This window comes from Anneissia japonica, unplaced genomic scaffold (genome assembly GCF_011630105.1).
Source record: "Anneissia japonica isolate Jap-2015-1 unplaced genomic scaffold, ASM1163010v1 scaffold718_len1063573_cov188, whole genome shotgun sequence".
NCBI classification, from domain to species: Eukaryota; Metazoa; Echinodermata; class Crinoidea; order Comatulida; family Comatulidae; genus Anneissia; species Anneissia japonica.
Genome location: NW_022727435.1, coordinates 760,628 through 787,690, shown reverse-complemented (window position 1 = coordinate 787,690; position 27,063 = coordinate 760,628). Strand labels below are relative to the sequence as shown.

The following is a 27,063-nucleotide window of genomic DNA, read 5'->3' as shown; positions in this document are numbered from 1 at the left end:
TTGAGTTGACAAGTTTGATCACAATAATGAGTCTTTATTTACATATCAATTGATCGTTTAACGAACAAAAAGTACACCCAATGTATTCCGTGTCACTTACACATGCGTAATAAGCACCACTGAATATCAATAGTAATTAACATTGATATTGGCAAAAGACGGTTATTTATCCAAATGAATTTAACAATATACATAAAGAAAAATAATCTTCAGCTTTACTTATATAGTACAGTATAATATAATCATAACTATTAATATTATCATATGATTCCTATTATAATATAATCATAACTATTAATAGGCACTATTATCATTATCATATGATTTATATTTTGCTTTAAATTAAGCAAATCGTTCAAATTGTACATTAAAATTCAGTTCACATGCATATTCACATTGATTAATGTGTATTTTCAGATTACACTATTAAAATAAAACAGTACAGTAAATACTCGGTTTTTCAGAATGCATATTCATAATATATGCAAATATTCTTATGAATAGGCATTTTGTTACATAAAAATAATAAATTTCGATATAAAAAACAGTCCTAATAACCCATAATTTTAAACAATATTAACGAAAACGTTATCGAAATAAGTTATTGTATAGTTTTAATAAAGAGGTTTATGGTTAATTTAAAAGTTAAAGCAATTGTATTTGGTTTCTTTAGATTACTGTATATCATTATCAACATTAGTTATATATATTATCAACAATATATATACGTGTTACGTCCCAATCAACCAAATTATCTTGATCAGACAAAACTTAAGGTTGGTTGTTAATGGATTAAAAACTTCACACGAAGTTATAGTTCATTAAATAACATCGGCAATATAAATCAAGTTAAAATACTATAGATGTAAGTCTATGTGTGCTGATGGATTACAATATAAGTTAAATAAAATTTAATATCTTTACAAATCAATCTGGAAATAATGCATATTATTTTATAAGATACAAATATAATATTATATAATATATATGTTATGTTATTAACATTAATTTTCGCATTTACATACTGTGTAACCAACAGCGCATTACTGTATGACAATACTTTGCAAATACATGTATCTTCTTTATCAACTACCTTCTATATACTACATTATATGCCTGTCTTAGTCGTGTTCAAGTTATAGTTTTAGGGAAGAAAAAACACCAATTTAATAAACAGTGTAAATGTTATATTAAGGTCTGGAAAAAATCTCCGTCAATATTCGAATCTAAAACTGTACAACCAACTAGACGTTTAGTTGTTTTATCAACTGAGGTATGATGGCAAGTTAGTATATATACCAACTATGAATTATATTTTTCTTACGACAGTGGTTTACTAAAAGACCATACGCAAAAATTCGACAATACGAATTGAGAATTTTGAAAACGGGCGGGTACAATCAGAGTTTCTCAATTTGGCAATATTTTTTTATATTTATTTATTTAGTTATTAATTCAGGGAAACTGACAATACAGTGTTCATGGCATTAATTACTATGGTCAATACAATTATTTTAGTCAAAAACAAAGGGAGTGTTTCAATCGCGTCTGGATACTCATTTGTGTATTGCGGCACAACATTTGTTACGGTTAAATACAGATACTGAAGTCAAGAAAACTAGAGAACACATCAACATACATGAAATTAAGTATCACGATGAGTTCACTCCAATATATGCTTACGAATCCATTTCTAAGTCCCGTATTTTGGTAAGTTCTCATCTATTTTCATTTAAAGTGACAGTACCCACGAGGGACGAGAACATTCCGACCTGGATATCAGCGAAAAAGAGGACACGCTTGATAAGTTGAGAAGCTATATTGGTTAGTAGAGCCTGTCTAGTCATGGCTGTGTAAGAAGTACTTTATTAGTATGTAGACGTAATCAATCATGGGGCTATAAATCTCTGCTGTATATTGCCATGCATTTAGATAACGGCTAGACTTCAAAACTGGTATAATCATTAGGGTTATACTATCGTAATTGTAAAATCACTATCATATTGCCTTAACTCGAATAGGAAAATTGTAATTTATTATTCATTTCTTTATTCGACAATCTTTGAGAGGATGGCTCCAACTGCAAATCAAAGACATATTTCTAAAGTATTTATTAAAAAGTCATATAATACTATATATGTTTAAAAGCCCATTCCCAAAATTTAGTTAGTGATTTACAATAGTCCACATAATATAAATAAATATATTGGACATGTATGTTGGCATACTTCCCCGTAATGTGTAACTGGCTGCTTATTAAATAACTGTAACTGATACGAGCTGGATTTGTGGAAAGAAAAACTAATCTTTATATGATTTTTACTAAACTAAAATTGGATGACAATTAAAAAATAACCCAAATATCTCCTTTAAAGAACCCTGAGTTGTAATTGGTGTCAAATGCAACTTCGAACACTTTCCTAATGAATACTGAACTGTACCAATTTTTAAAATCTCTTTACACTGTAGAAACCATTTGGTAAACATGACTTAAATATAATACAGTACAATTTTTTTTCCTTAAAAAAAATTGATAACACCATGCTCAGCACCAAAGTAACTTCTTTAATGATAAAGAAATATGCAATTTATTCTAATTAATTGTTTTGAGTTGCATCTAACTTTAATCTAATAACTTATGTTGCTTGTAATTTATCTAGTCAATGTTGAATCTTTGACTGTAAACAATTAAATGTGGGTTGTTCTGTGAATGGTACTGCCTATTGCTCCTTTTTCAGAGTTGGCTAGTGGAGGCCTGTTCTTATCTTGAGGTGGAAGTTGTTTTTATCTTTTCATATGTTTCCTTTCCAGAATGTCAATAAAACTTAACTGACCCATCAGAATTTGATGGGTCAGTTGTTACCAAGGTATATGCACATGTTCCACAAACATGCAATATTCTGCAGACTAACTCATATAAGGACCTGCTTCAAAAACAGAATATCAATGATGACACTGCTTGAGATCCACCCCTTAAGCCAGAAGCTCAATGCATTGTAGGACCGTCGCACAAAGAATCTTACTCTGATCCCTATGAGCACTAGACGACGCAACGCTGCCTGCTGTTTGTCGGTGGCAATCTGAACACATCAGCATTAAAAACAATCCTTTGCGTACACGTAGTATCACGTCGTCCGGCGACCATTCGGCGCAGTGAATGCCTGGCTGCAGGAACAACATCCAATTGTGGCAGACGTCTATTGACAATAAAGGTATCTTGAAATCCAAAATACCTCTACTTGTTCACCCTCAATGGACTCCCGTTGTCGCAGTATCGCCATGTCACAGTAATCCATACATTGTAATACTATTTAAAATCAAACAGTTCTTAATCATTTGCTTTCAATGGTTTCACACAAACATATGAATACTTCAATGCTTCAAGATTTAAATTATCAAATGTTCAACCTTTTAAGGTTAAACTGTTTTACTTGTTTGCTTTAAAGAATGAAAGCGCCTCTGGGTTTCAGCCTGTGACCAGCACAATTAAAAATTTAAAAATAAATAAATAAAAGAAAAAATTTTTAAAAATATATGTATATTTTAAACAGCACATTTATACACACACATTATTTAGAGTTGAGCTTCACAGATTCTCAGTAATTCTTGGTTAATACTGACAAATTTTTAAAGTAGTTTATTCTTGGAAATAGGAAATTTGTGGAGTGTATGTCAACGGAAATAATGGCAATGAATATTCCTTCAAGTTAAAACTCCTTCCTGTGACCATCGTAGTAAACTAAGCATGAACAGTGCCGTTCCTCCGGGCAATACCCCCTTTTGTGACTCATCATGCCTAGGCCTACCTAAATTCAGCCTTCACCTATAACTAGGATTTCAACTGGGGGTCGATATTTCCACACTGTTAGATTTGTTTGTACTTTTGAAGGCTTAGTGGCAGGACTGGGCTGGGAACTGCCTGGCATTATAAGTTTCAGCCCATTTGAGTGGCAATCCCGCAAAGGTGTTTCATTGGGGTCTTTAAAACTGAACCGTGGACGCTTCTCTTTGCACTGAATGCTGAACTTGAAGAGACCAGGCTGGAAGAAGGTATACTGGCAAATATGCGTCAGCGTCATTCCTACACCAAGCTGGAACAAAAATATTGTATATATTATTAGAAATTAAATTTAATGCTAATTAATGATATCATTTATACATTTAACTAGAGTTTTGTACACCCATTATTAGTTCTTTCAGATGTTTCTCGTGTCAAGCAAAATGTTTATATTATTCAGTATTACTTTTGGCCTTTGTAATTTGTCATCGTAGCATTTCTTATCATTTTAACGGGACCCCTTTGGAAACAAGCTGAAATTCTCTATAACTGTTGTTTTATGACTCTTTTAATTTCTGTACTTGTGAGAATTTCGAAATAAATCAAATAAAATCAATAAAATCATTAAATTAACGATAAACTGTGTTGAACTAATAAAGTTCACTAGCAAAATTAAATAAATAACTAAAATAAATAAAAAATAAATAATAAAAATCAATAAATTAATTAATTTAAATTTTAAACTAGTCATGTAAAGCGCTGCTGATTACGATGTACATTGTAGAAATGTGTGCTATATAAATGTTAATGTTTATGTTAACTGAGTAATTTAACATTTTATTTGAAGGTTGAATCTTTTTTTTTTTTACCGATCCTGGTGGATCGGCAAGGATTTACTTATTTTGTGTTCACAGTTATATACTCACCGATTCATCAATAATCTTGCTGCAGCCTATACATGCTACATGCTGGTCATAATGTGCTAGCCGCACACCATTCTGTTGGTCTTGAAAGGGTTCCACCAAGATACTCAAGTCATCTAGTACCTCGTCCATGTTGTTAGTCAGATTAACCCGTAACTCAATCACCTCTCCATCGCTGCATTTGATTGGATCTCCCTGGTGATCATGTGGTACGCCATTGATGGTGACGTCCCAATGGATGGGACATAGCCGGATGTTATCTATCATTGCATCTGACAGAGATATGTGCTCCACAGAGACATTTCCAGATTTTTTCTCAGAAGCATAACAGTTTTATTAAGGAAACAATTAAGTTAATGCATATACATTTCAGTCTTTTCACAAAATAGAATATAAAATTAATTTTATACTTGGTATTACACATTCCCTGGTGTAAAAGAAGGTCTCCTGGGGCAAGGGGAAGTTGCCTGAGGCACGTAGAATTTCTGAAAATGTTGATTGGACCATAATCAGCATGTATTTTTAGGGTGTTGGGTGAAAGGCCACTATAAAAAATGTTGTATATATATATTATATGTAATTTTTGATCAAATCAAAAATATAAAGAACTTTCCACTCTTTCAAATTTTATGTGACTAAATACATGTGATGGGATGAGTGTGTGGTTGTTTATTTTTATTTCAGGGTAAAAAAAAGAAAACAAAAGAAAAATGCACACGCACTACAAAAAGAATCACCGAACTTGCGAAAAACTAAAAAAATTAATTATATTCATAAATATCAAAATTCACAGGCAAATATAGATCAAAAAAACATTAGATTGAAAGGTCAAACATCTAAATACAAAAAAAACAAAAACAAAAACAAAAACGAGCATGGATAATCCTTAAAGCCCATTTTCAACTTGCGAATTTATTTGAGCGATCACAAGCGTTGGTTCATGTTCATGCGTATTTACATTTCTAATGGAGTTTTCACTTCTGAGAAATCAGTAGTTCGAACTGTTTCTACTTTCTGCGAAGCGAAAAAAATGCGCAGCCAATCAGAGCTTAGGAACCGAACCAATGCCTTTGATTCACGCTAATAAATTCGTCTAGTGGAAAACAGGATTTAAGCCTGTAGGTGTGTCCCAAGGGGACCACCATCATGCAGGCCTATACTGTATCAGGATAAATTACAGATAGTTGACAGAAAAAAATGATACTATGAACAGACCTTAATATTCTTGATGAGCTTCAACAGGATAATATAAGAATAAGCAAGATAATGTTAAATACTCAATTAGTTACTTACAACATTTGTTTTCATCCATTCTGTATGCTTTTTATTAAAAGGGACTGTATTAAGAATTATTATTACTAGTGTATCAGCTTACGATTATGACGTCATATCTGGATGGGTGCCTTAGGATAAGCTGGCAGATCATCGTAAGCTGACATACAGTACCAGTTTGAGAAAGTATCCATATTGAATGTGAAACATCACAGATCTCTAGTCATACTAACTGAATTATTAACATGAACACTATCTTACTTAATAAATATAATGCTGTGAAAATTAAGAAGCTGAGAGTAACAAAATATTCAGGTACTTTTCAGACAGCATCTGGTCATAGTAGAATTCTATATTTTTTTATGTTAATGTCACTATCATTATAAAATTAGTATCTCTTGATTAGCCTTGCCAATATTTGTTTATTTTATTTTTTTTTAAACCATATTTATAGAGGGCGACCCATTCAGTATATCCTAGAAGGTCGGCTAAAATTTAATATGCCTTGTCAGCAGTCTTATCTTGAGGCTTAAGAAATGGAGATGTTTTTTTTTTTGTCATGAGAAAAAATTCTGGGCTGTCACAGGATTTGAAACCAGGACCCTGAGATTGGAAGGCAAACATCTTAACCACTAAGCTATATCTCCACTTGTATAAATATATATGGGCCTTTACAAAGAGAAATGTACTGGAAAAAGCCTATGTTAATTTTTCAAAAATAGCAATTGACAAAAGAACACATTCAGAATTGGACTTCAACGAATACTGGATTTAGATATAAATTGGAATCAAAATGCACATAATAAGCATTACCATTATTATCACTTCTTGAGGCAATGACCCTAGGGATGTGTGAAAAATTAACTTTTAATGAGTAATGTTGCATTTCACGTCTTCAGTGCTTCATCCTTTGTCACATAGTGTCTTTCAATACTCGTTTCATCAATAATTAACCTTTGTAAATCGATATGATGTAAAGAGCCTCAAGGTTACATATTATATGCAGAATACTTTATGTAATAAAAACTCAATTGAAATGTATTAGTTGGCTGGTAAGATGACAAGTGAAAACTAAAATAAATAATAATATACACAGGCCATAGCAGATGTAACTATCATTATTATTGTGCTATTTCCAGAGAATGCACAGTGCAAAATAAAGTGTGTCACATAAAATAGAAAAACAAAAATACATAGTGTTTCTGATGCAGTTGTAGTGAATTGGGCAGTACAACAACATGCGACAATCTCCCACTCATATTCGAAGAGTTTACAGCATCACTTAACATTTATGCATGTCTTTAACCATTATTATTATTAGAAATATAAATATTGTGTATCATGATGTCTGCTGTGTAAAATATTTCTTAAATATTATGAGACTTGCATGATATATAGAATATAAAGTCAATACATAAAAAGGATATTATAGACCATGAAATGTTGATAAGCATAGCAAGCTGCTGGGCATACAGCCTGTCAAGCTTCACCTCTTCCAGAGGTGTGGCTACACACCCTGGCTTCGGGGTGACTGGAGATGGTGGCTTAGGCCTTGTAATCGTAAATCTGTCTACCAAAATTGCTATCCTAAACATAAAATGAAATTAATCTTATTATCATAGAGGGCAGTCTATGTATTTTACTTTTCAATCATGCTCAGAAAATAAAAAAATACGAAGATATCATGAGCTGAGCATTTGGCCAAGAGGTAATGCTTCTTGTGCTAAAGATCCCGGTTATAACCCGTAGGTTTTAAAATTGAGTTAGATCGTTCTGCTCATACAATAGCACTCACATAAGACAGGATGCGGGACAATGTATGTTACATGTTGTTACTGGCATTGCAGGTTTCCAGGGGCTCAGCCAAAATCTCCAATCCAATTTCAAATATTTTAAATTGGACAAAAAAAACCAAAATTTATTTTTTTACTATTAGCATTGTTGCGTTATCTCGAGCTAACTAAGCAAGACAAAAACTAGAAGACCATACCTCAATTACAAATTATATTTTATCAGTCTTCAAATAATTTTTCTATTGCAAAAATATTGTTATAAAAATTGATCATACTATAAAATAATATTTAAAAACAATGTTAACTGTGGATAAATCTTCATTGGTTTTAACATTAAAAGAAAAAGTAAGCATATTGGTTTTACACAAAAGAATATGTTTGTATCAATATTAATCTGTATAACAGTATTATAAATAAATCAAACTATTCTTGTATGTAATCCAATATTTTACACACACTATGACATTTTGATGCATTAGCAACAATATTAAGAAAATTAATTGCCAACGGATCAAAATCTTACAAGTACATACAAAGAGTTGGTTTACACACAAAAATAGTTTGAATTCATTTACAAAACAGAGACCAGATAAAACTGTACAATAATATTAATAACAGTAACAACAGCAACAATAACAATGACAAGTATTACTATACCTTTTGCTCTGCTTATGTGATAAGATCATACTTTGATCACTACCATATTGCACATGTACTTCATTGCATGTTCCATTTAAGAAATCTAACACCAAGTAAAACTGTCTTGGACTGCAACAAAAAAAAAACTACTTTATGAAATGATGCCACTAAATGTAATGTAATATTTGCTATACAAATCCATATATTATTATTGTTGTTATTATTATTATTATTATTATTTTTTTTTTTTTTTAAGGGGAACTTAGACAATGGAGAAATTAGAGAATATAAAAAAATCGACATTAAGGGAAAAATAACACCAAGATTTTCCATGTCCGACTTAGCGCATATTATTATTATTATTATTATTATTATTATTATTATTATTATTATTATTATTATCATCATCATTACAATTATTGTTGTTAATATTATTATTATTATTAGATTAGTCACTTGAATCAAATTTATCAATAAAAACATTTTTCAAATGGTTGTTTAATGGAGGAAACCAGAGCACTGGGGCTTAGAAACTGGGGTACAGCCCTGTCTTTGGTGTCTTTTTACCATTCTTTGAAATCCTAAGCATGCCCCTTGTAATCTTTTGCTACAATTCAAATTAAAAACTCTTTCAGCATTAAAAGAAGTTTTCAAAACCCTCATGAGCAAAAGTGGGTATTCCTGGGCCTTTGCGCGCAAAAAAGGCACTTAGGTTTCTTAAGAGTACCTAAAAGCACTCTCTTGATATGCCACTCTTTGCTCGGCATGTTCCACAAATTTCTCATGACATTTCTCAACACTACCTCCAAGTCAACTAAAAACTAAATGTGTGCACATACCTTGTTGCTGGTATTGTTGTCCAATTTGTGATCATCAACGAGGGTTTCTTATGCACCTTAATTAGTAGGTTTGTTTCGCGATAATAACATTCTTTTAAACCGTCACCACCAGAATATGTCAGCTTCAACAATCCTTCAATTGTCTGCAATGTCAAAGGAAGTTTAATGTGAGTATATGAAAATAATTATCTATAAAATAAAGATGATGTGTAAATATTTCATTCATCAATTAAACTATACAATATTTTTTCAAGTTAATGTATTCTAACAACTTTGCTCTCAATTAAGCTTTCTTGCTGCCACAAATAATTTTATGTAAATTATTTTTTTTTATGTGAATAAATAAACCAAAAATAAATGATGAAGATGTTGATGATGGCAATGAAGACAATAATGATAATGATGATGGAGAGATGATGATAGTCATCTTAATGATGATTATGATAATAGTGATGATGTGATAATACCATAAAAATGATAGCTTTGTTGATGATGGTTGTGACATTAAAGGAGATTAAAAGAGATGATGGTGCTGCTGACATTATGGTAATAGGAAAAAGATGATATATGCTAATACACACCTTGACTATACTATCCACTTTGTCTTGTATTCTAGATGGCTTACTGGCTTCAAGGAACGCAGTGGATACTGAGCGATTCGGTTGATTACGAGCTGGACTATTAAAATAACTACTTACAGTCGGCGTCTCTGGCATTTCTGTAAAAAACAAAAGTATATTCATTTCTTCATAAAATAAGAATATCACAATCAAGTAATAGTAACATTAAAATAATATAGGAATTACTACTGTGCCTTTTGTCAAGGAATACAAGGTGCTGATTATGTTGTTATTGTAAGTCATTGGATCTATAAATTGAAATCATGGCACAAAGTGCGACCTCCTCCAATCCTTGGGAAATATTCCTAGTGGTGCTTGTAATATAATACAAATTAGGCTAAAACATTCAATGCCACCACATCATAATCAGGTATATATTTATATTCCTGGGTGGAGATGGACAAACGCAGGTAAAGTGCCTTGCACGAAGACACAAGTAAAATTATAAGAAAGGGTTCAAACTCTTGACCTCAAGGTTGAGAGACTGAAATGCAACCACTGGACGAAACACTCAAAATTAAGTAATATACTGTAGTTGTTATGAATGCTTGCAGTAATTTGGTGATTTTTTTTCTCCTAATTTTTGTCTCCATTGAATCTAATTACTCAAGGGTATGTGATGAAAGCATCTTTTCTGTGCTTCTCTATCAGTGGTATTTCTAGGAGTTTTGAAATGGGAGGATCCTTAACTGTTTGAGCTTGAGATTTTTTTTTTTTGGGGGGGAGGGGGCATGCTCCCAGCGCACCCCCTAGATACGCCACTGTTCTCTCTGCGCATGAAACCAATAAATATTACTTACCATCATTTTGTATTGCACTTTTCAAAAGGAAATCTCCAATGGCTTTGATGTAAACTGTGAATAGTAACTTGGCTCCTGGAGCCAAAGGCAGTTGTGTCTCTATATTCTCCTCACTCCAAGTAAAACAATCCTTAGGAACGAATTCTGCAAGATTCAATACATAGTTATTTCATTTGACAAATAATGCATTCGTCCAACGGTCGTCAGCCAAAATGATTGTTTGCAGAAGGCAATGCATATAGAAGGATATTCATAGTTACACACATTATTTATTTTTGTAAAAGTAACTGTGTCTGTAAACACCTTCAAATTTAACATTCATAGTTCAATAGTTTACTGGGTACTGTATATTTTAATTATTAGCTTTTCAATTCAAAATACGAAAAAAAAATAAGCAATTTAAACACTTAGCATACTGTAGATCAGGGGTGGACATACAAATCGTTCGGAGGGCTAAAGTGAATTATTAATGTAAAACTGAGGGCCACACCCAAACTTTGATGTTTCCAGTGAGCTTCCAACAATCTCCAAGCACTGCTTTTACACCACTTTATTCTCAGTTTAATGTTACTTTTTACATATGACCGGTGCTGGGCCATAAAAATCAATGTGTTTTCTAGCCAATGTTGCCTAGCGGGCCGCACACATAGGGTTTTTAATTCATTTTCGTGGGCCGCAAAAAGTTGCTGTCAGGCCACACTTTGCCCACCTGTGCTGTAGAATAAGGATGTAGTAAAAGGTCTGTAAATCAGCAAAAAAAAAAAGGTTTTTATCTGCATCATCATAAGAATCATGATGGCAAATCAATGCTTTAATTAATTTTTGGAGGGTTTATTCAGACTTCAATATATATTATATGTCATCTTGACTAATTACAGTACCTGAATTGGTTAATTCTAGGGACACAGTCTCTACAGGAACTTTCCCTGTGTTGCTTAGAACTACTTGACATCCATAACTGAAAGAGACATATAATATTATTGAAATTGTGTAAACACCATACACATAACCGTTACATTACAGTACAAACTAGGTCATTTTGACCATTACAAAGCAGGCAGGTACTCCCAGTGTAGTGATGAAGAGTCAAGGAATTGTAGAAGCAGAAAGCAAACAAATTAAAGACTCCATCAATGACTGGCATGTTAACAATCTATGAACATGCCATCCATCATTGTCCGGTCAGATTGGGCAATTTCATGGGATTGGGATGGGTGAACCATTAAAAGGCTACCACACAGGCCCTATTGGGGTACACTGTTAAGCTTTGAGTGGAAAACACATCAAGTTTCCATTATCTTTGTTTCAATTTATTCATAAATATTCTTGAATAAAATAATAGTAGACAGAACTTCCTACATTACCTTTCTCCTTCCAACACTTGCGGCTACTCTTTCTTTCCTCTACAACCCAGAATGCCTGTGGTGCATCAGAGCCTATCATCAGACCTACCTCATCAAAGTCATAATCTTCCCATGGAAGATTGCACAAGTGTTTCCACTTGCCTAATGCCTCGACAGTGGGTCTACTGTCAGTAGAGGCAGGGATCTTGGGGACGGACAAAAGATCGATTGGTAAGCTGGATTGTTCATACTTACCTCTGACATTGATTAATTAAAACTAGACAAAGGAAGGCTATGATAGAACTAGAACAAAGAACATTATATACCCGAACAAAGAACAACATAAATATGGTATAGTAATTAAAAATAAGTAATTAAACTAAGTAATTAAAACAAGTAGACGTTCCGTCTTAGTCTACTGACTACACACATAAAGTTTCCATTATCTTTGTTTCAATTTATTAAAGAACATGTATTTACATTCATAAATATTCTTGAATAAAATAATAGTAGACAGAACTTCATACATTACCTTTCTCCTTCCAACAAGTTGATTGAGGAGGCAACAGACACTTTTCTTGATTCTGGTTTTAGACTTAGTGTACTCGCTGCCTTTGGTAATGAGGTTGTGACCTTTAACCTTGGAAGTGACGGAACTATATCAACCTGATAATATGGCTCCTTTATACTAGGTATCATCGGTAGCCTACAGTTACTTTTTATACCCATTACAGTAGTAGTGTATCCTAAAAGAAACACAAAAAATAATATGAGACTATGTGTTATGAGACCATCTCTTATGATACCATGTCTTTGGGACCAAGTCTTATGAGGTATTGTTTGTATGAGACCATGTATTATGAGACCACGTCTTATTATACCATGTCTTATGAGACCAAGTCTTATGAGGTATTATTGTATGAGGTACTATATTGTTGTATGAGACCATGTATTATGAGAACATGTCTTACATTATGAGACCAAAGTCTTATGAGGTATTGTTGTATGAGACCATGAATCATGAGATCACATCTTATGATAACCATGTCTTATAAGACCAAGTCTTATGAGGTATTGTAGTATGAGACCATATATTATGAGACCATGTCTTATATCATGTTATATAGGACCTAGTCTTATAAGGTATTGTTGTATGAGACCATGTCTTATGAGACCAAGTCTTATGAGGTATTGTGGTATGAGACCATGTATTATGAGACCATGTCTTATGATACCATTTCTTTTGAGGTATTGTTGTATGAGACCATGTATTATGAGACCATGTCTTATATCATGTTATATCAAGTCCAAGTCTTATAAGGTATTGTGGTATGAGACCATGTCTTATGAGACCAAGACTTATGAGTTATTGTTGTATGAGACCATGTATTATGAGACCATGTCATATGACACCATGTCTTATGAGACAAAGTCTTATGAAAAGATAGCATAATACATACTCCAAGTATTGAAATGCACGCCATCCTGTTGGGATTCAATATTTCAACATTAATTATGTCATCATTAATTATTTCATCATCATTCCTGATGATGACATAATTAATGTCGAAATATTGAATCCCGACACGATGGTGTGCATTTCGATACTTGGAGTATGTATTATACTATCTTATCTGATATTAATCAGTGGACCTACGGTTTTTGTAAAAGTCTTATGAGGTACTGTTTTATGAAACCATATGTTATTAAACCACATCTTACGATACTATGTCTTAAAATAAGAGATTTGATCAAAGATTTAATTTTAACAGTATAACGAGATACATACCAGTTATTTTCAATGTGCCCATCTCCTTTGGTGTTCCCATTATAGACACAAGATGTGGTCCTGATTCAGCTGGTAGGACAATAGCTGCTGGTGTAGGGTCAAAATCAACCCCTTCTGTTAGGAAGCCCTAAAATTGTAATAACAAACAAATGTACCATGTAAAATAAATTCAGAGTTGGTAATGTCTCACATGGTACCACTATCTTTTCAAAACATTTACAAAAAAAGCCCACACGAAATGTAGTATACGGAACACTTGTAAGGCATACACACTTGGCCCCATAGCTCATTTAGTATGAGTTAGTGTGACCATTAGTAATCAGCATTTGGGTTCAATTTTGATGGAAGAAATATGATTTTAACAAAAAAATTAAACAACAATTAAAATACACAGTATACTTAACCATGGATACACTTAATCACCTCAATCATTTTAAGGCTGTAGAAGATATTATTTGTACAAAGGAACAGAATATATTATTAAAATAAATACAAAAATATAAAACAAGCATTACATAATAAATTGACTATTGTATATTCAATTTAACAATTAAAATTGAAGCTTTCAAGCGATCATTTATATAATTAACTATAACATTTAAATACCAATTAATACAGCTAAATACTCACCAAGTTGGCAACACGGAGTTCAAAAGGCAAAGGGTTATAGAACTTTAATTCGACCTCACATATCTCATCAGCAACCCACTTGAAAGCTGTCATTACAAAAATAATCATAGTATTACAGTATATCAATTAAGACATTGTTCACATCCAAAATTGAGTGACACATAATACAGACTAATAATTGGTATTCAATAGTGCCAATAACTAGAGGCATCACTCCACCGATTGTATAATTAGTGTTCTCCCAATTGAAAAATTTTTACTGGTAAATTTGTCCATATAGAGCCAGCTTAGCGCACACAACTTCAGATATTTTAAGTGGATTTAAATGGCTTCAAAAAACAATAATACGTAATCATAGCTTAGGCCTGGAAAGGAATGATGTTCGTTTATTGAAAGAAGGGCAGCCTAGTCAACCTAGGCCTAATAATGTGCTTTTTTCTTCTACCAACACACAATTTTTACTGGTTGGTCAGTTATTTTTACTGGTAAAATTGACAGCTAAAACGGCTTCAGGAGAACACTGTATAATGTACCTCAACCCTGTCCCTAAGTACTGAATTTCCTTCTGTGTCTTTGTCCTTTAACCTTTTTCACCTTAAAATTTAATCATTTCTTTCTTAAACCAACTTGCACCTCTCCACTAAGTTTAATGATGATCCATTTAGTATTTACATTATTTTTATTAGCATATTTTTTCCAAATTTATGTGACCTTTTAATGACCTTTGACCCTTTCATGCAAAAATTTAATCACCTCTTCCTTACACCTATATGTACCATTCCACTAAAGTTTATGATGATCTATTCATTAGACTTTGCATAACCACTCTGTTCCTTGAATAATCCTCACATGTGAGTTAGGCAGGAGAGGGACCATGTAGGTGTCACAGGTCCCGAGGGCCCAGCCAAAATTTCCAATTTCAAATATTTGGAATTGGACAAATATTGACTATTTAATCTTTTTTCTAACAAACAGATAAACTTTGGTGAATAAATAACCTTCTTTGCAGAGGTTGTAATAATCGACCACCATTCTAATGATGCTATATCCAGTTGTACTACAGCATATGTCAAGTACTGATTTTGAATACTTACGAACTTTGGTTGGTGGTAGCTTCTTATTCCTGTTCAACGACTGAAGAGGCGAGTAGATAAAGGGGCTCTTAAATACTGGAGACTTACAGCTGGGACTTTCTACTAGGATATGGACAGGATCTAAGTGCAGTGACAAACGAATTAATTTGAATGACCTGCAAGAAAAGAATCAAAAGTCCAAAATTTTTAGGGTATCATTTTATCTATAGATTTCTTCTAGTAAAATAAATATAACATAATAAATAACATAATAAATAATATTTAAAAAAAAATTATATAGTGCCTATTTAATTTTTTTTAATTTAGGCCAGTGCCCTAGGATTGAGAGGCCAGCACTAAGATACAGTGCTACTTACAACTTATGTAGCTATTATAAAGAGTATAGGCTCAATCTATAAAAGCACCACTTATAAGTAAATTTGTATGGTATATTTGAAGACATGTTACCTAAGAGCTGGAAATTTTGTGAAAGGTACAGGAGGAATTAGGAGACCGTTGTCGAGTGAAATGCCATCCGATGTGCTTGGTACTTTTGATGTGTAGCTCTCTAACATCCCAGCTAAATCTCGCTTGTCTACCGTGGACAGATGATCACCCAGACAATGAAGAATAAAACACATGTACCTGCAGGAGAACAAGAATAAATAGCTGACAGTAAAACACAATTTTAAAACAAGTTCTCGTGATCTCAAAAGCTCCAATGAGGGCATTATAATAGAAGCAGTAGAGTATATTGACTCTAGCAGCCGCCCATACAAAAAAGATCTATTAATCAATCAGATTAATGAGCTGAGTGTTTCCAGAGCTCCTCATCAGAGCTAAAAATACTGTAATCAAATTAGTGTTTTCAATAAGCCCATTATTTTAATAGGCCTAATGTTATAACTAGAGCACACTCCAACTGTGTATACCTCCGCCCACATCATAATTCCCCAACCCCACCTAATATAAAATTAAATCGCATGTTTTCTTTTTGAAAGAAATAAATAATGAAAACAGAATCTCAACCTCCACCAGGGTTCAAACCCGGGACCTGTCACTTACAAAGCAAACGTCATAAGCAACTAGACAACTACAGTAATACTTTTTAGTTATGCGCGATCGGGTAGCCACTTAGAGCCTTCAATCATTGTTCCTTGGAGCATGGGATCGCGGCAAACCATTCTGAAAGTCCTATTCATATCCACTGATAAGTTTTTAAGATATTTAGGTCTGTAACGTTCCATTGCAAGGGTATGCACATGCAACTCCAGAATGTCACCAAAATTGCATACTTTTTCCTTGGCAATGACTGTACATTCCAGAAAGGAATGTGAAGTTCTAGGTCTGTGAATTTCCCTTTAAATGGTCCTCATATCCACACCATACTCCAAAATTTAATCATTTCTTTCTTGGAAAAGGACAAACCATTCCAAAAGGTTTCATTCAGATTCCTTTGATCAGTTTTTTAGATTTTTAGGTCTGGGATATTAGCACTTAAATGATCCCCAAATCCACATCGAAAGCCTTCCCTAGACATAACTTTCGAATTAACACTGCAGCACTTACTCAAGATTTTAATACACTAAACATTGTGCTTTTTAATGCAGAGTACAACCAAGGAGGAACTAGTTAAATTCCTCAATGGTACAACTTACCTTGATGTTTTGTATCATCAAAAAACTAATAAAAAACCAATTTTTTAACTTCCATTATACCTATCACACAATACCATTTTTACACTCAATTAATTTGAAATAAACGCTGCATAAAGCCTCCAAAAAAATGTTTTTTAAGCACAACCATGTTTATTTGGTACTTTACTGTTCAACAACGACAAAATATAGCGTACTGTAATAGTAATAACAATAATTTAATTCTATTAATAATCTAATGATATTTAAAACATATCTAGAACAACATCAACAACAGTAAAAATAATAATTTATAAATATTAATAATAAAATAATAATATCATTATAATTTTAAACAATTATGTATAATCAATAACATCAGTAAACAAATACAATATATTAGTTTCTTAATGTAACATTATAATAAAAGAAAAATTCTCTATAGAAGAGAGAATTGCTTGGAACAAGATCTATTTTTCGACTGGCTGCCCAAGATGTAAATGTTTATCACTATCGCACATTATAGCTCTTAAATTACACCTCTTCCTGTTTGCAACTAATTGTAATTTCATTTACATGTTGCCACCGATCTTTTCCCAGGAGACGCTAACCAATCAATGCCACGAGACGCTAACCAATCAATGCCATGTTACAATAACAGAATCTCTAATAACAAGCAAATGTGAAATCTAACACCGTATTGCTGCTAAATGTAAACTACCTAAATATATCTTGTTATTTTTAGTCTGATCTCTTCAATCAATGTATGATTTATAATGCAAAAAGTAAACACGTCAAGGAATGAAATATAACAGTTAAGAAGACATGCCAAATAATTTCAGTAATGATACATTACACTAAGTCAAGGAGTTATTAATTACTGTTTATGAATATAAATATTTAGAAAAATTATGACCAGTAATACTAAATAATCTTTTAAAAGTATTAAGCTTATGTCACATCATTTTTAACATAGGGCATTTTAATCCTCTATCAGTGGCTTCTCTTTAAAATTGATATACAATTAAAAGATTTACAAAATTATACTAGTGATCGTTAGCTTCATATTCAGTGAAATTTAAAAATAACATGTTTATAACAAATTTTAATTTGGTTTTATAAAATAATTAATATATTATTACCTTATAGCTATTTCAGCCTTTCCCATTTTGCGAGCTGTAAACGCTAATTCCTGCATTATGCGCTGTTGAAGGTCAGGCCAACCATTTGCCTTCTTGCCCGTGAACTCTCGGGGATCAAGTGTTATCCGATACCCTTTCATTGTGTCTAATAGCATTGTGTGGCACTGGCGATATAGAACAAAGTTACAGCATTATCAACACAGGGATGCTTATATTTTCAAAAGGCATTAAAAGTAGTTCAATTTTAGCACAAATTCATTGTGAAGTCAGCACACTGGACAGGTGACACTATGAATGTCGCAGATGGGAGCCCATATTAATGCGGGCAGTGGGAGGGGGTCTGAAATCCATATGACTAAGTTTATTTTTTCATCACACATTTTTACAATAAAAACAATATTCATCAAGCAAAAGACAGACTCACATGTCCCCAGGCTGGAGATGTATTGTTTGGTGAAACGCACTGCATAGCAGCCACACGCTTGAAAAATGATGCCTTGCGTGTGAAGCCTATCTCAGAAAACAAATGCGAGAGGGCGTTGTAGCGTTCCACCTTCTCACTATCCGATAAATTTAAGTTGATGTAGACAACGTTCTGTAGAAATTCAGCAGCTTCAAGTTTCTTCTACAAGATTTTGTTGGAATGAACGAATATTTTGATAACTACATAAAAAATTAGTCAAAAATAGTTCCCTGTTGGGGTCGAAAATTCAATTCATGATAACCAACACTTTTTTCTGTCACACTGAATTTTATTATTTATTTATTAATGAGAGTGGTTTTAGATTTTTTCACATAGTGAATGTAGGAAAAACATTTGTAACAATAAAATAATATTATAAATTAGTTTTAAATAGTACTGCCTTATTTTTAGTTTTAGGTAAATATATGAGACTACTAATTGCTTTATAATAATTTAATTTTTTCAAAAAAATTCCGATGAAACACAAAAAATATCAACAAACAAAACCCTAACAACAAAATCAACATAAAACCATTATTTACTGCACAATGTTGTTGTGATGAAATGTAACACACTTGAAACAAACTATACAACATGCAATGAGTATCAACAGACAAAACACCGAAAACATAATTAACAACAATTAAAACAGACATTATTCTGGTCACAGAATTCCTAGTGAAAATTAAACCATATTAGTAAATAACAATAACAAAAAAATTACTTAATTTGTCTGTATGAAAATACACTGGTTTACTACTATATACTCTGCAATTGATGTAGTTTGCGTACTGAATTACAGTATATCAAGTTAAAGTGCTACCAGTGTTTCATTTTTTTATAATCATTGTAAATATATATTTTTTAATAAATGCTTAAATCTATATGAATAATGATAATAGTATTTTAAACATATAAAAAAAACAAGTGAAATATATAAAACATATCTACAGTATATACTGGATATAAGTTTATGTATAAACAAATGTATTTTTTATTGTATTTGAAAATGGACACATTGATTTAATTCTCACCCTTTATCACTCAAACTGCATTAGAAAATAAACAATGTGTGTTTTAGTTAGTTTTATGCTTTTAACAATATGCAGAGTTTACACTCAACTCTATTTTCAGAATTTTTACAACAAAAAAAACATGCCAAAAATAAATTATACTCAGGTTTAATCACATGTCATGCAACAGATTAGGAGTAACTCATAATACAAAGTTTCATTCATATGCAAATCAGCTGTTTTTACAGGTGTTTATGGATATTCAATCCATGTTTCTGCAGCTTTTATCATTCAACAAAATAATCTGAAAATTATCCGATAAATATTGCCTAACAGTGAGTGGAAATTAACTGACTCAACAGATATCAGTAATTTCTTTACCCTGTGAAGTTTCTTGATAAATTTTTCAAAGTGATAATTTTATATGACCCTTGACTAGGTCAACATTTCATTATGACCTTGCACAAAGCCTATCAATAAAATTTTCTTAGCTGCCACATCAAACAATTGTATGCACACAGTTTTCATTACTGTATAAAGTGCCTATAAAATGGCATGAAAAAAAACATCTCAACATTACAAATATAGCCACTAATAATCATCATCATCATCATCTTTTGTAGTCTTTATTTTCCCCACATGCGAGGGTTAGACTGTTGGGAGGCTGTGTAGTTAGCTGTAAGGTGGCTGTATCTTGTGAGACCAGGTGGTACGATCTGCAGCAACTTCTGGGTTGAGATTTAACCTGGGAAGGTCCCCTCTCACAGCATCCTGCCATGACTTAAGTGGGCAACCTCGTGAACGAGGTCCGTCAACATCAAATTCTGTGATCTGCCTTGGCCACTAATGACCAAGTTTATTGCAAAAGATGTGAACAAAGGCTTGAGGGAAATTCAATCCATTCTGGTAAAAAGGCATCATTTGTGCAGATGCTATATGGGCCTGAATGCAATCTTACTTCCAGTAACACTGCATTATGGTCTACATATTGATTTTGTATGTGCAAATTGGGCTTTTTAAATTGAATAATTGTTTATCGGATAATTTCCAGTCGAATGGGGTGGCAATAAACAGTTAAATTAATAAATTACTAAAAAAAATTGTAAAACAAAAATAATTCTACAAGATTTTAACAAGTTTTAATGAGTTGAACAGTCCAACCAAAAGGTAACCATTCCATCAAGTCATTAGTAAAAACAATCAACAACTTTGAAAACATGGGTAGACTACCTTGTCATTACCTATACCGGATTTGTTCTGCAGCAAATTAGAGATCAAAAGAGTACAGATTTACAATAATGAAATATCAGAAACGCACCTTACGCCAACTGTTTATGGCGGCCACATTCTTTTGAATCTCTACATTGCCTTAAAAGATGTAGTTCAAGTAGCATGGGCCTCTTTGCTAATATGGACAGGGATCTTGAGAAAGCTTTAAGGCTTTCTGGATATGCCCTGTAGTCTTTCAAGATAACCTGAAATTTCATAATCTACCCTATTTTTTCTGAGTTATGATGGTTCATGCCTAACACACCTCCTAACACTTTTTGATTATGCACAATACCGCTGCTTAGGAAGATTTAAACGAGTCACATTGTTCAAACTTGTCTGTGTTCCTTCAGCAAAAACAGCATAGTTATTTATTTTTAGGCATAATTTGAACAAAAATCTCTGAGGGCATTTTATAAATTTGGATAATATTTATCTCGGTTGCTAATGCATATAAGATGACACCACAACTACATTTTTTCATGTTATGAATAATTTTCATTCTATAATTATCTACTTAGTCAACGTTATTTACATTTTATGAAGAACACACTGAAATGGTGATAGCATTCTCATGCACAAAATGCTGAAAGAATTTTCTTTCTGATCATAAAAACTGTTATGCAAAGATACTTCAAACGACTCATTGATGAAGATAGCTAATATTTGGTTGCATAGTAACAGGTTCATTTCCTAATAATGCAATATAAATTATGTTGAAGAGTACAACATTAGCAAAAAAGTGAGTTCTACTTATAGATTTAATTGATCATACCTGTTGCATAATGATCACCTGAGTGGCTTTGATACTGGCCTCCATCTCAACAATGCCTGCATGCTTATACTGAATTGCAGAACAAAAAAAATGGTAACAAAGAGATTAATATTTATTCATCGTATAACTATAATAAAATAGTGAGGATTATCATGATTATGATGAATATTATTAATATTATTACTCTTATTATTAAATATATTATTACTATTATTACATGATGATGACAACATGATGATAAGATGATGATTATGATAAGATGATAATACAGTATGATGATGATGATATTTATGATATGATGATGAAATGATATTGAGATGATGATAAATGATGCCATTAAATTAAAGATTATAATATGGTAATGCAAGCTATAAAAATGCTATGTTATTTATTTACAGTAGAAAATAAATCAGAACGTAATAGTAAAAAAGTTACTCACTTTACTATAGTGCATGATGGCCTCTTTATATTTATCTACAATATCATCAGCAGGGAAACAGAGCTTTTGCTTATCATCAGATCCGTCATCTTTTAGACCATTTGATGGAAGTGTAGAAGCTAAAAACATTTAATGTTTGTAAATTTAACAAACATTTATCTACATGTCATATTTAACTACTATTATCACTACAGCAAAAAAAATGTTTATTATCATCATCAGATGGCAGTACTGACAGTATAACCATACAGTCAGAAAGGAATGGTTAACATCTTCAATTTCATTTTTATTGTTCTAAGGAAAGAATCATCATTACTGTTATCACAATTATCTTCATTGTCATCATCATCATCATCACTTTAGATGGTAGTAGATCTTATAACCATTAAGTCAGAGAGGAATGGTTTGTTTGCATGTTCATTCAAATAAATGTACTGTATTACTAGAATCTTCCATCTGACAGTTTTATTTGTTTGACTGCTCATTTTATTTCCTCTCTGAAAATGTATACATTTATGGTACCGTGGATGGGTATTAAACAAAAAGACAGTAACTCTGAAAAGAACCATTTTGAGATTCAACATTTCAATCTATTTGATCCTTATCAAGAGTACTGATGAAAAAATCTCACCCATCGATATATTTACAATATTTACAGAAGTATAACAAAAAGTAATTAAAAACCGACCAATCAGATTAAAAAAAACTATACTTCGCAATATATTATGGTTTGAAAGTGTCATGAAAATGTGTTACAATTGCAAAAATCACTATTTAATGCATGAAGGTTGTATGCAAGATCTTATTAGATGTTTCATTGCACATAATTATATCAGATCCCTCTTAACCAAAACATACAGCACCTTTGTGGTGTATCTTCACATGTTCATGTTTCATCGTCATGCCGCCAGTGAAGGATGAGTTTCGTGGTAGGTTTACCTTCCTTAGGCTTGAAGGATACAACATTATAACTGAGGCAGCACACATCCCTTCAATTGTTGCTGTGAGGAAAAATAATGTGTTATTCATATTAGAACCCCTCTTTTGTGACACCCCTATTAAGGGGACACTTTTTCGGTCAGGATACGATGATAAGTATATCGTTTAACACTACGGCCAACCCCTACAGTATTCAGGGGACACGCCCATTAAGGGGACATTTTTTTTGGTCCCGAAGGTGTCCCCTAAGTAGGAGTTCAACTGTATTCAAAAAAACATCATTTGATTTTTTAAAATATAGTGTTATACTTACTGTATAACTATAATTCAGCATTTTTTTATTTCCCTACTTCAGGTACTTCCCTTGTAATTTCTCTTTATTAATTGTTAAATTTTTAAATAAAAATGTATTCATTGTAGAGTATATTTTCATTTTAGCCAAGTCATTTTTGTAAAAGCACTGTTTTTTACCAACTCTGGTACACTTCTGATACTAATATGTACAGTTACTTCACTGTATTTGATTCAAAGCACATTAGAGTACATTAAAATAATGGAAATTAGATTTTATTTGATGACTTCAATAAAGGCCCTCTATGTCCGATGAAAAAGTAATTAGTCACTAACATGATGGCATGTGTTAATTGTGTTATCATACTGTACATACCTGCCATCCAGAGCCAATCATTCGCATTCTTTAAAATTTCAAATGCCACCTGGTAGTGGTTGAATGCTTCTTGGACAAGACCAGCCATCAGACTAAGGTCTGCTAAATGTTTGCGCATACGACCAACTACCCTCCTCCTGAATGACCTACACACAAGAGACAAAACATATTGGAAAAAATAAATAAATAAAAAATAAAACTTATGGCCCTAGTACATTTTAAAGTATTGTACACACATTGTAAACAGGCCTGGAGAAAACAAAATAATGAAGATAAAGAATAAATGAATATGAAAATTATCTACAGTTAAACTTGCCTTAAGTTGACTTTGCCTACAGTAACTCGAATAATTTCTAAGTCGAACTTATTTTACATGCCAAATTGTTGTGTTTTCCATTAATTAACAATCTGTAAGTCGAATTTTATCTATGCGAACAATTTTTCAACTATACTGAACTACTGATACATGACAATTAAAATAAAACAAATTATGTTTTTGATGATGATGATAATGATAATGATGATGATGACAATGATGATATTGAATGTAGAATAAGATGACTATCAGATGATAATGATGATGATGAGTGTTGGTAATGAATATAATATATAAATGAAATTAATGATAATAATAATAATGATAAAAATGATGATAAATATGATAATTATGATAAACAATAATCTAAAAAAATGTAAAACAAAAATTCATGAAAAAAACAACCTGAACAAAAAAAATTATCTTTCTAGTTTTACCTATTTTCAGTGTCAATTCCAACCAGTAAAGGTAATGATTATATAATACAGTATATAAATGATGTTAATGATAATAATAATAATGATAAGAATGATTATAAACATGATAATTATGATAAACAATAATCCGAAATATAATGTATTAAAAAAAATTCATGAAAAAAACAAAATACCCTGGACAAAATAATGATCTTTCTAGTTTTACCTAGTTTCAGTGTCAATTCCAACCATATCCTTGCGCTCAAACGGTGCAATTAACAATGGAAGTTTATCATTCCTATCATTAAGCCTCTCAAGTCTTTTGGACTCCAATATCCAGAACAACGAGCAAGCAAAGTCCTTTACACAGTCTTCAAGTTGCTGCGAGTCCTCAAAGCTTGGGAAGTACACCACACCCGGCCGTTCACCTGACACAGATTCTGCAGCAGTTTCCGCAGTCATTCCAAATATAAAACAACGAGAATCAAACAAAGTCGACTTATAACCATCCTTCATCGTATCAAAATTAGCATAGATGCTGGCTAATTCAATTTCGGTGGTCGCTTTTCCAACACATATCAGCCCAGTGACGCGTCGATGAGCTTGGAAGTCACCCCAAGCATTGTTCTCAAGCCGCACAACACGTTTAAAACGGAGCCAAACATGTCGCTTCGATTCGGGAACCACTGTGTGATTTACCAGGCAGATACGGTCAATGATCTTATGGAAGAGGTTGCTTTTATGTGGACCAACTTGCTTTACAAGAACCAGCATACACTGGTGATCCTCTGCCTTTTGGCTGTAATCAGCAAAGCTCATCTTGGCTGTGAAATTGAGAAACGTATATATCAACATTTTATACATTCTACAAGTTAAATACAGCAATATGGGTGGTACTTTCTGCAATTCACCATGTAGTTTACAATATACTTTAAAACTGTATAATTATATACTGTAGGCAATAAATACAATAGGATGAATAGCCATAAATAGAAAACTTGCACTGCACATGTTGTTGTTGTAGTGGTGTACTGAGGTTCATTCAATTCATTTTTGTTTTTTTTTGTTTTTTTGTTTTTTTATTCGGCATCAAAACATGTACAAATATTGAAAATTTCAACATCAGATTTACCAAAAATGATGTAACAAAAACCCCAGACCTAGTCTCGATCATCCACATAATCTGACTAAAATTTTCCACATGAACACTTAATTATGGCAAGATGAAGACAAATATTAACTGGACTACAATCATATAGATGTACATGTACTGTATCATCTAGACTAACTTCTTTCCAGTGTTGAGCCAGTTGGTAAGACAGGAAATAGCTAAGTGTGAGACCAAAACCATGAATAGACCAATTAGACTCCATCTTTTTCATGTGATAATAATAATTTGCAATTTGTATAGCGCCTCTCTTTGAACCAACCTCGAGGCGCCTGACAAAAACGAAAGGAAACGGACAAGAAATTATACTATGAACCTACATAGTCTCACAGAACTCTAGAAGCCTAACCGAACCAAAACCAACTTCGCACAATTGATGGTCACTGTTACATGCTTATTTTGGCACAGGGCGCCATGTATGGAGCACATTTATATGTTATGCTTTCAAATTCGATACATTGAATTCAAAGACTAATAAATATCCTTATTCTAATTATTATAATATGATAAATATGCATATGGACTTAAAATTATTTCTTAAAAAAAGTGCAAGAAAGGCAAAAAAAAAAAAACATATTTTATTTATGTCAATTCGACAAAGGAAGCCTAGGCCAGGCATAACATATAATTAAACAAGCCTTTTGTCCAAGGGGAAATTTTACAATACAAGAGGTCATCGAATAAAACTCAAATCAATAATAAGTGCAGGTTTAACACTTCTACAAAAGAACATTTTCTTTGACACGCAAGTTATTAATACATGGAATTTTTTACCACACACTACATTTTCGACAGTCCTCATCACTAAACGTAATTCATTTAAACAATACTAAAGATTAAGACATTCACATGAATTCCAGGAGAGGAAAAGGCAGTACGAGTAAAAAAAAGCTTTTTCTTTGCCTCCCTTTTTTACTTAACTTATTAAGGTATGCATCACTTAAGGTTAGCAGCCTAGGCCAGGGCCTAGAGAGGCCTGCTCGTGGCCCCAGCTAGTCACTAGTCTACTATTATTAGGCGGCCTAGCCTAGGGCCCAAGGCCTTAGCTTAGGCCTAGCCTAGGTAGGTAGGAGGATTGGAAAAAAGGGCAGGCCAAAAAAGCAGCTGCAGAAAGTAAGTGGCAGAGAAATAAGAGGGCTAGAACAGCAACATAATGTCTTTAATGTACAATTTTAAAAAGTATTTTGTTTCAGTATCAATTATTACCTGATTAACCAGGAAGCCCGGGCAGGATATTTATTAAATTTTCACTACTTGCGGATTTCGCTCAGTTCATCGTCCATGTTTTCCTGTCCTTTGACCTTTCAATTATATTTATATTTA

The 27,063-nt window shown here is 32.5% G+C and overlaps 1 protein-coding gene across 2 annotated transcripts; it reads right to left on the bottom strand.

Annotated features, from left to right (window-relative positions):
• On the bottom strand, window positions 1-27,063 carry LOC117113713 (trafficking protein particle complex subunit 9-like). 2 transcript variants are annotated; one of them, XM_033257135.1, is made up of 22 exons: window positions 26,947-27,063; window positions 24,799-25,396; window positions 23,841-23,986; window positions 23,098-23,235; window positions 22,235-22,353; window positions 21,796-21,864; window positions 20,982-21,008; window positions 18,700-18,900; window positions 18,276-18,439; window positions 15,968-16,144; window positions 15,521-15,675; window positions 14,427-14,512; window positions 13,797-13,923; window positions 12,540-12,753; window positions 11,546-11,622; window positions 10,665-10,808; window positions 9,826-9,962; window positions 9,245-9,387; window positions 8,424-8,534; window positions 7,401-7,560; window positions 4,705-5,025; window positions 1-4,091 (listed from the first exon to the last, which is right to left on the bottom strand). In XM_033257135.1, the coding sequence occupies exons 2-22, from the start codon at window positions 25,389-25,391 to the stop codon at window positions 3,813-3,815; spliced, it is 3,588 nt and encodes a 1,195-aa protein (XP_033113026.1). In that variant the 5' UTR covers window positions 25,392-25,396; window positions 26,947-27,063; the 3' UTR covers window positions 1-3,812. The 2 variants fall into 2 exon arrangements, with proteins under 2 accessions (XP_033113026.1, XP_033113027.1); XM_033257136.1 differs by lacking the exon at window positions 20,982-21,008.

Bases quoted from the DNA above. Each gene is read 5' to 3' on its own strand.
- LOC117113713 (XM_033257135.1), bottom strand. From the start codon at position 25,391: ATGAGCTTTGCTGATTACAGCCAAAAGGCAGAGGATCACCAGTGTATG. The intron at 23,236-23,840 runs GTATGTACAGTA...TTTTCCTCACAG, and splicing joins TGATTGGCTCTGGATGGCAG to CAACAATTGAAGGGATGTGT. The intron at 11,623-12,539 runs GTAATGTATGAA...TGTCTCTTTCAG, and splicing joins AACTTGTTGGAAGGAGAAAG to TTATGGATGTCAAGTAGTTC.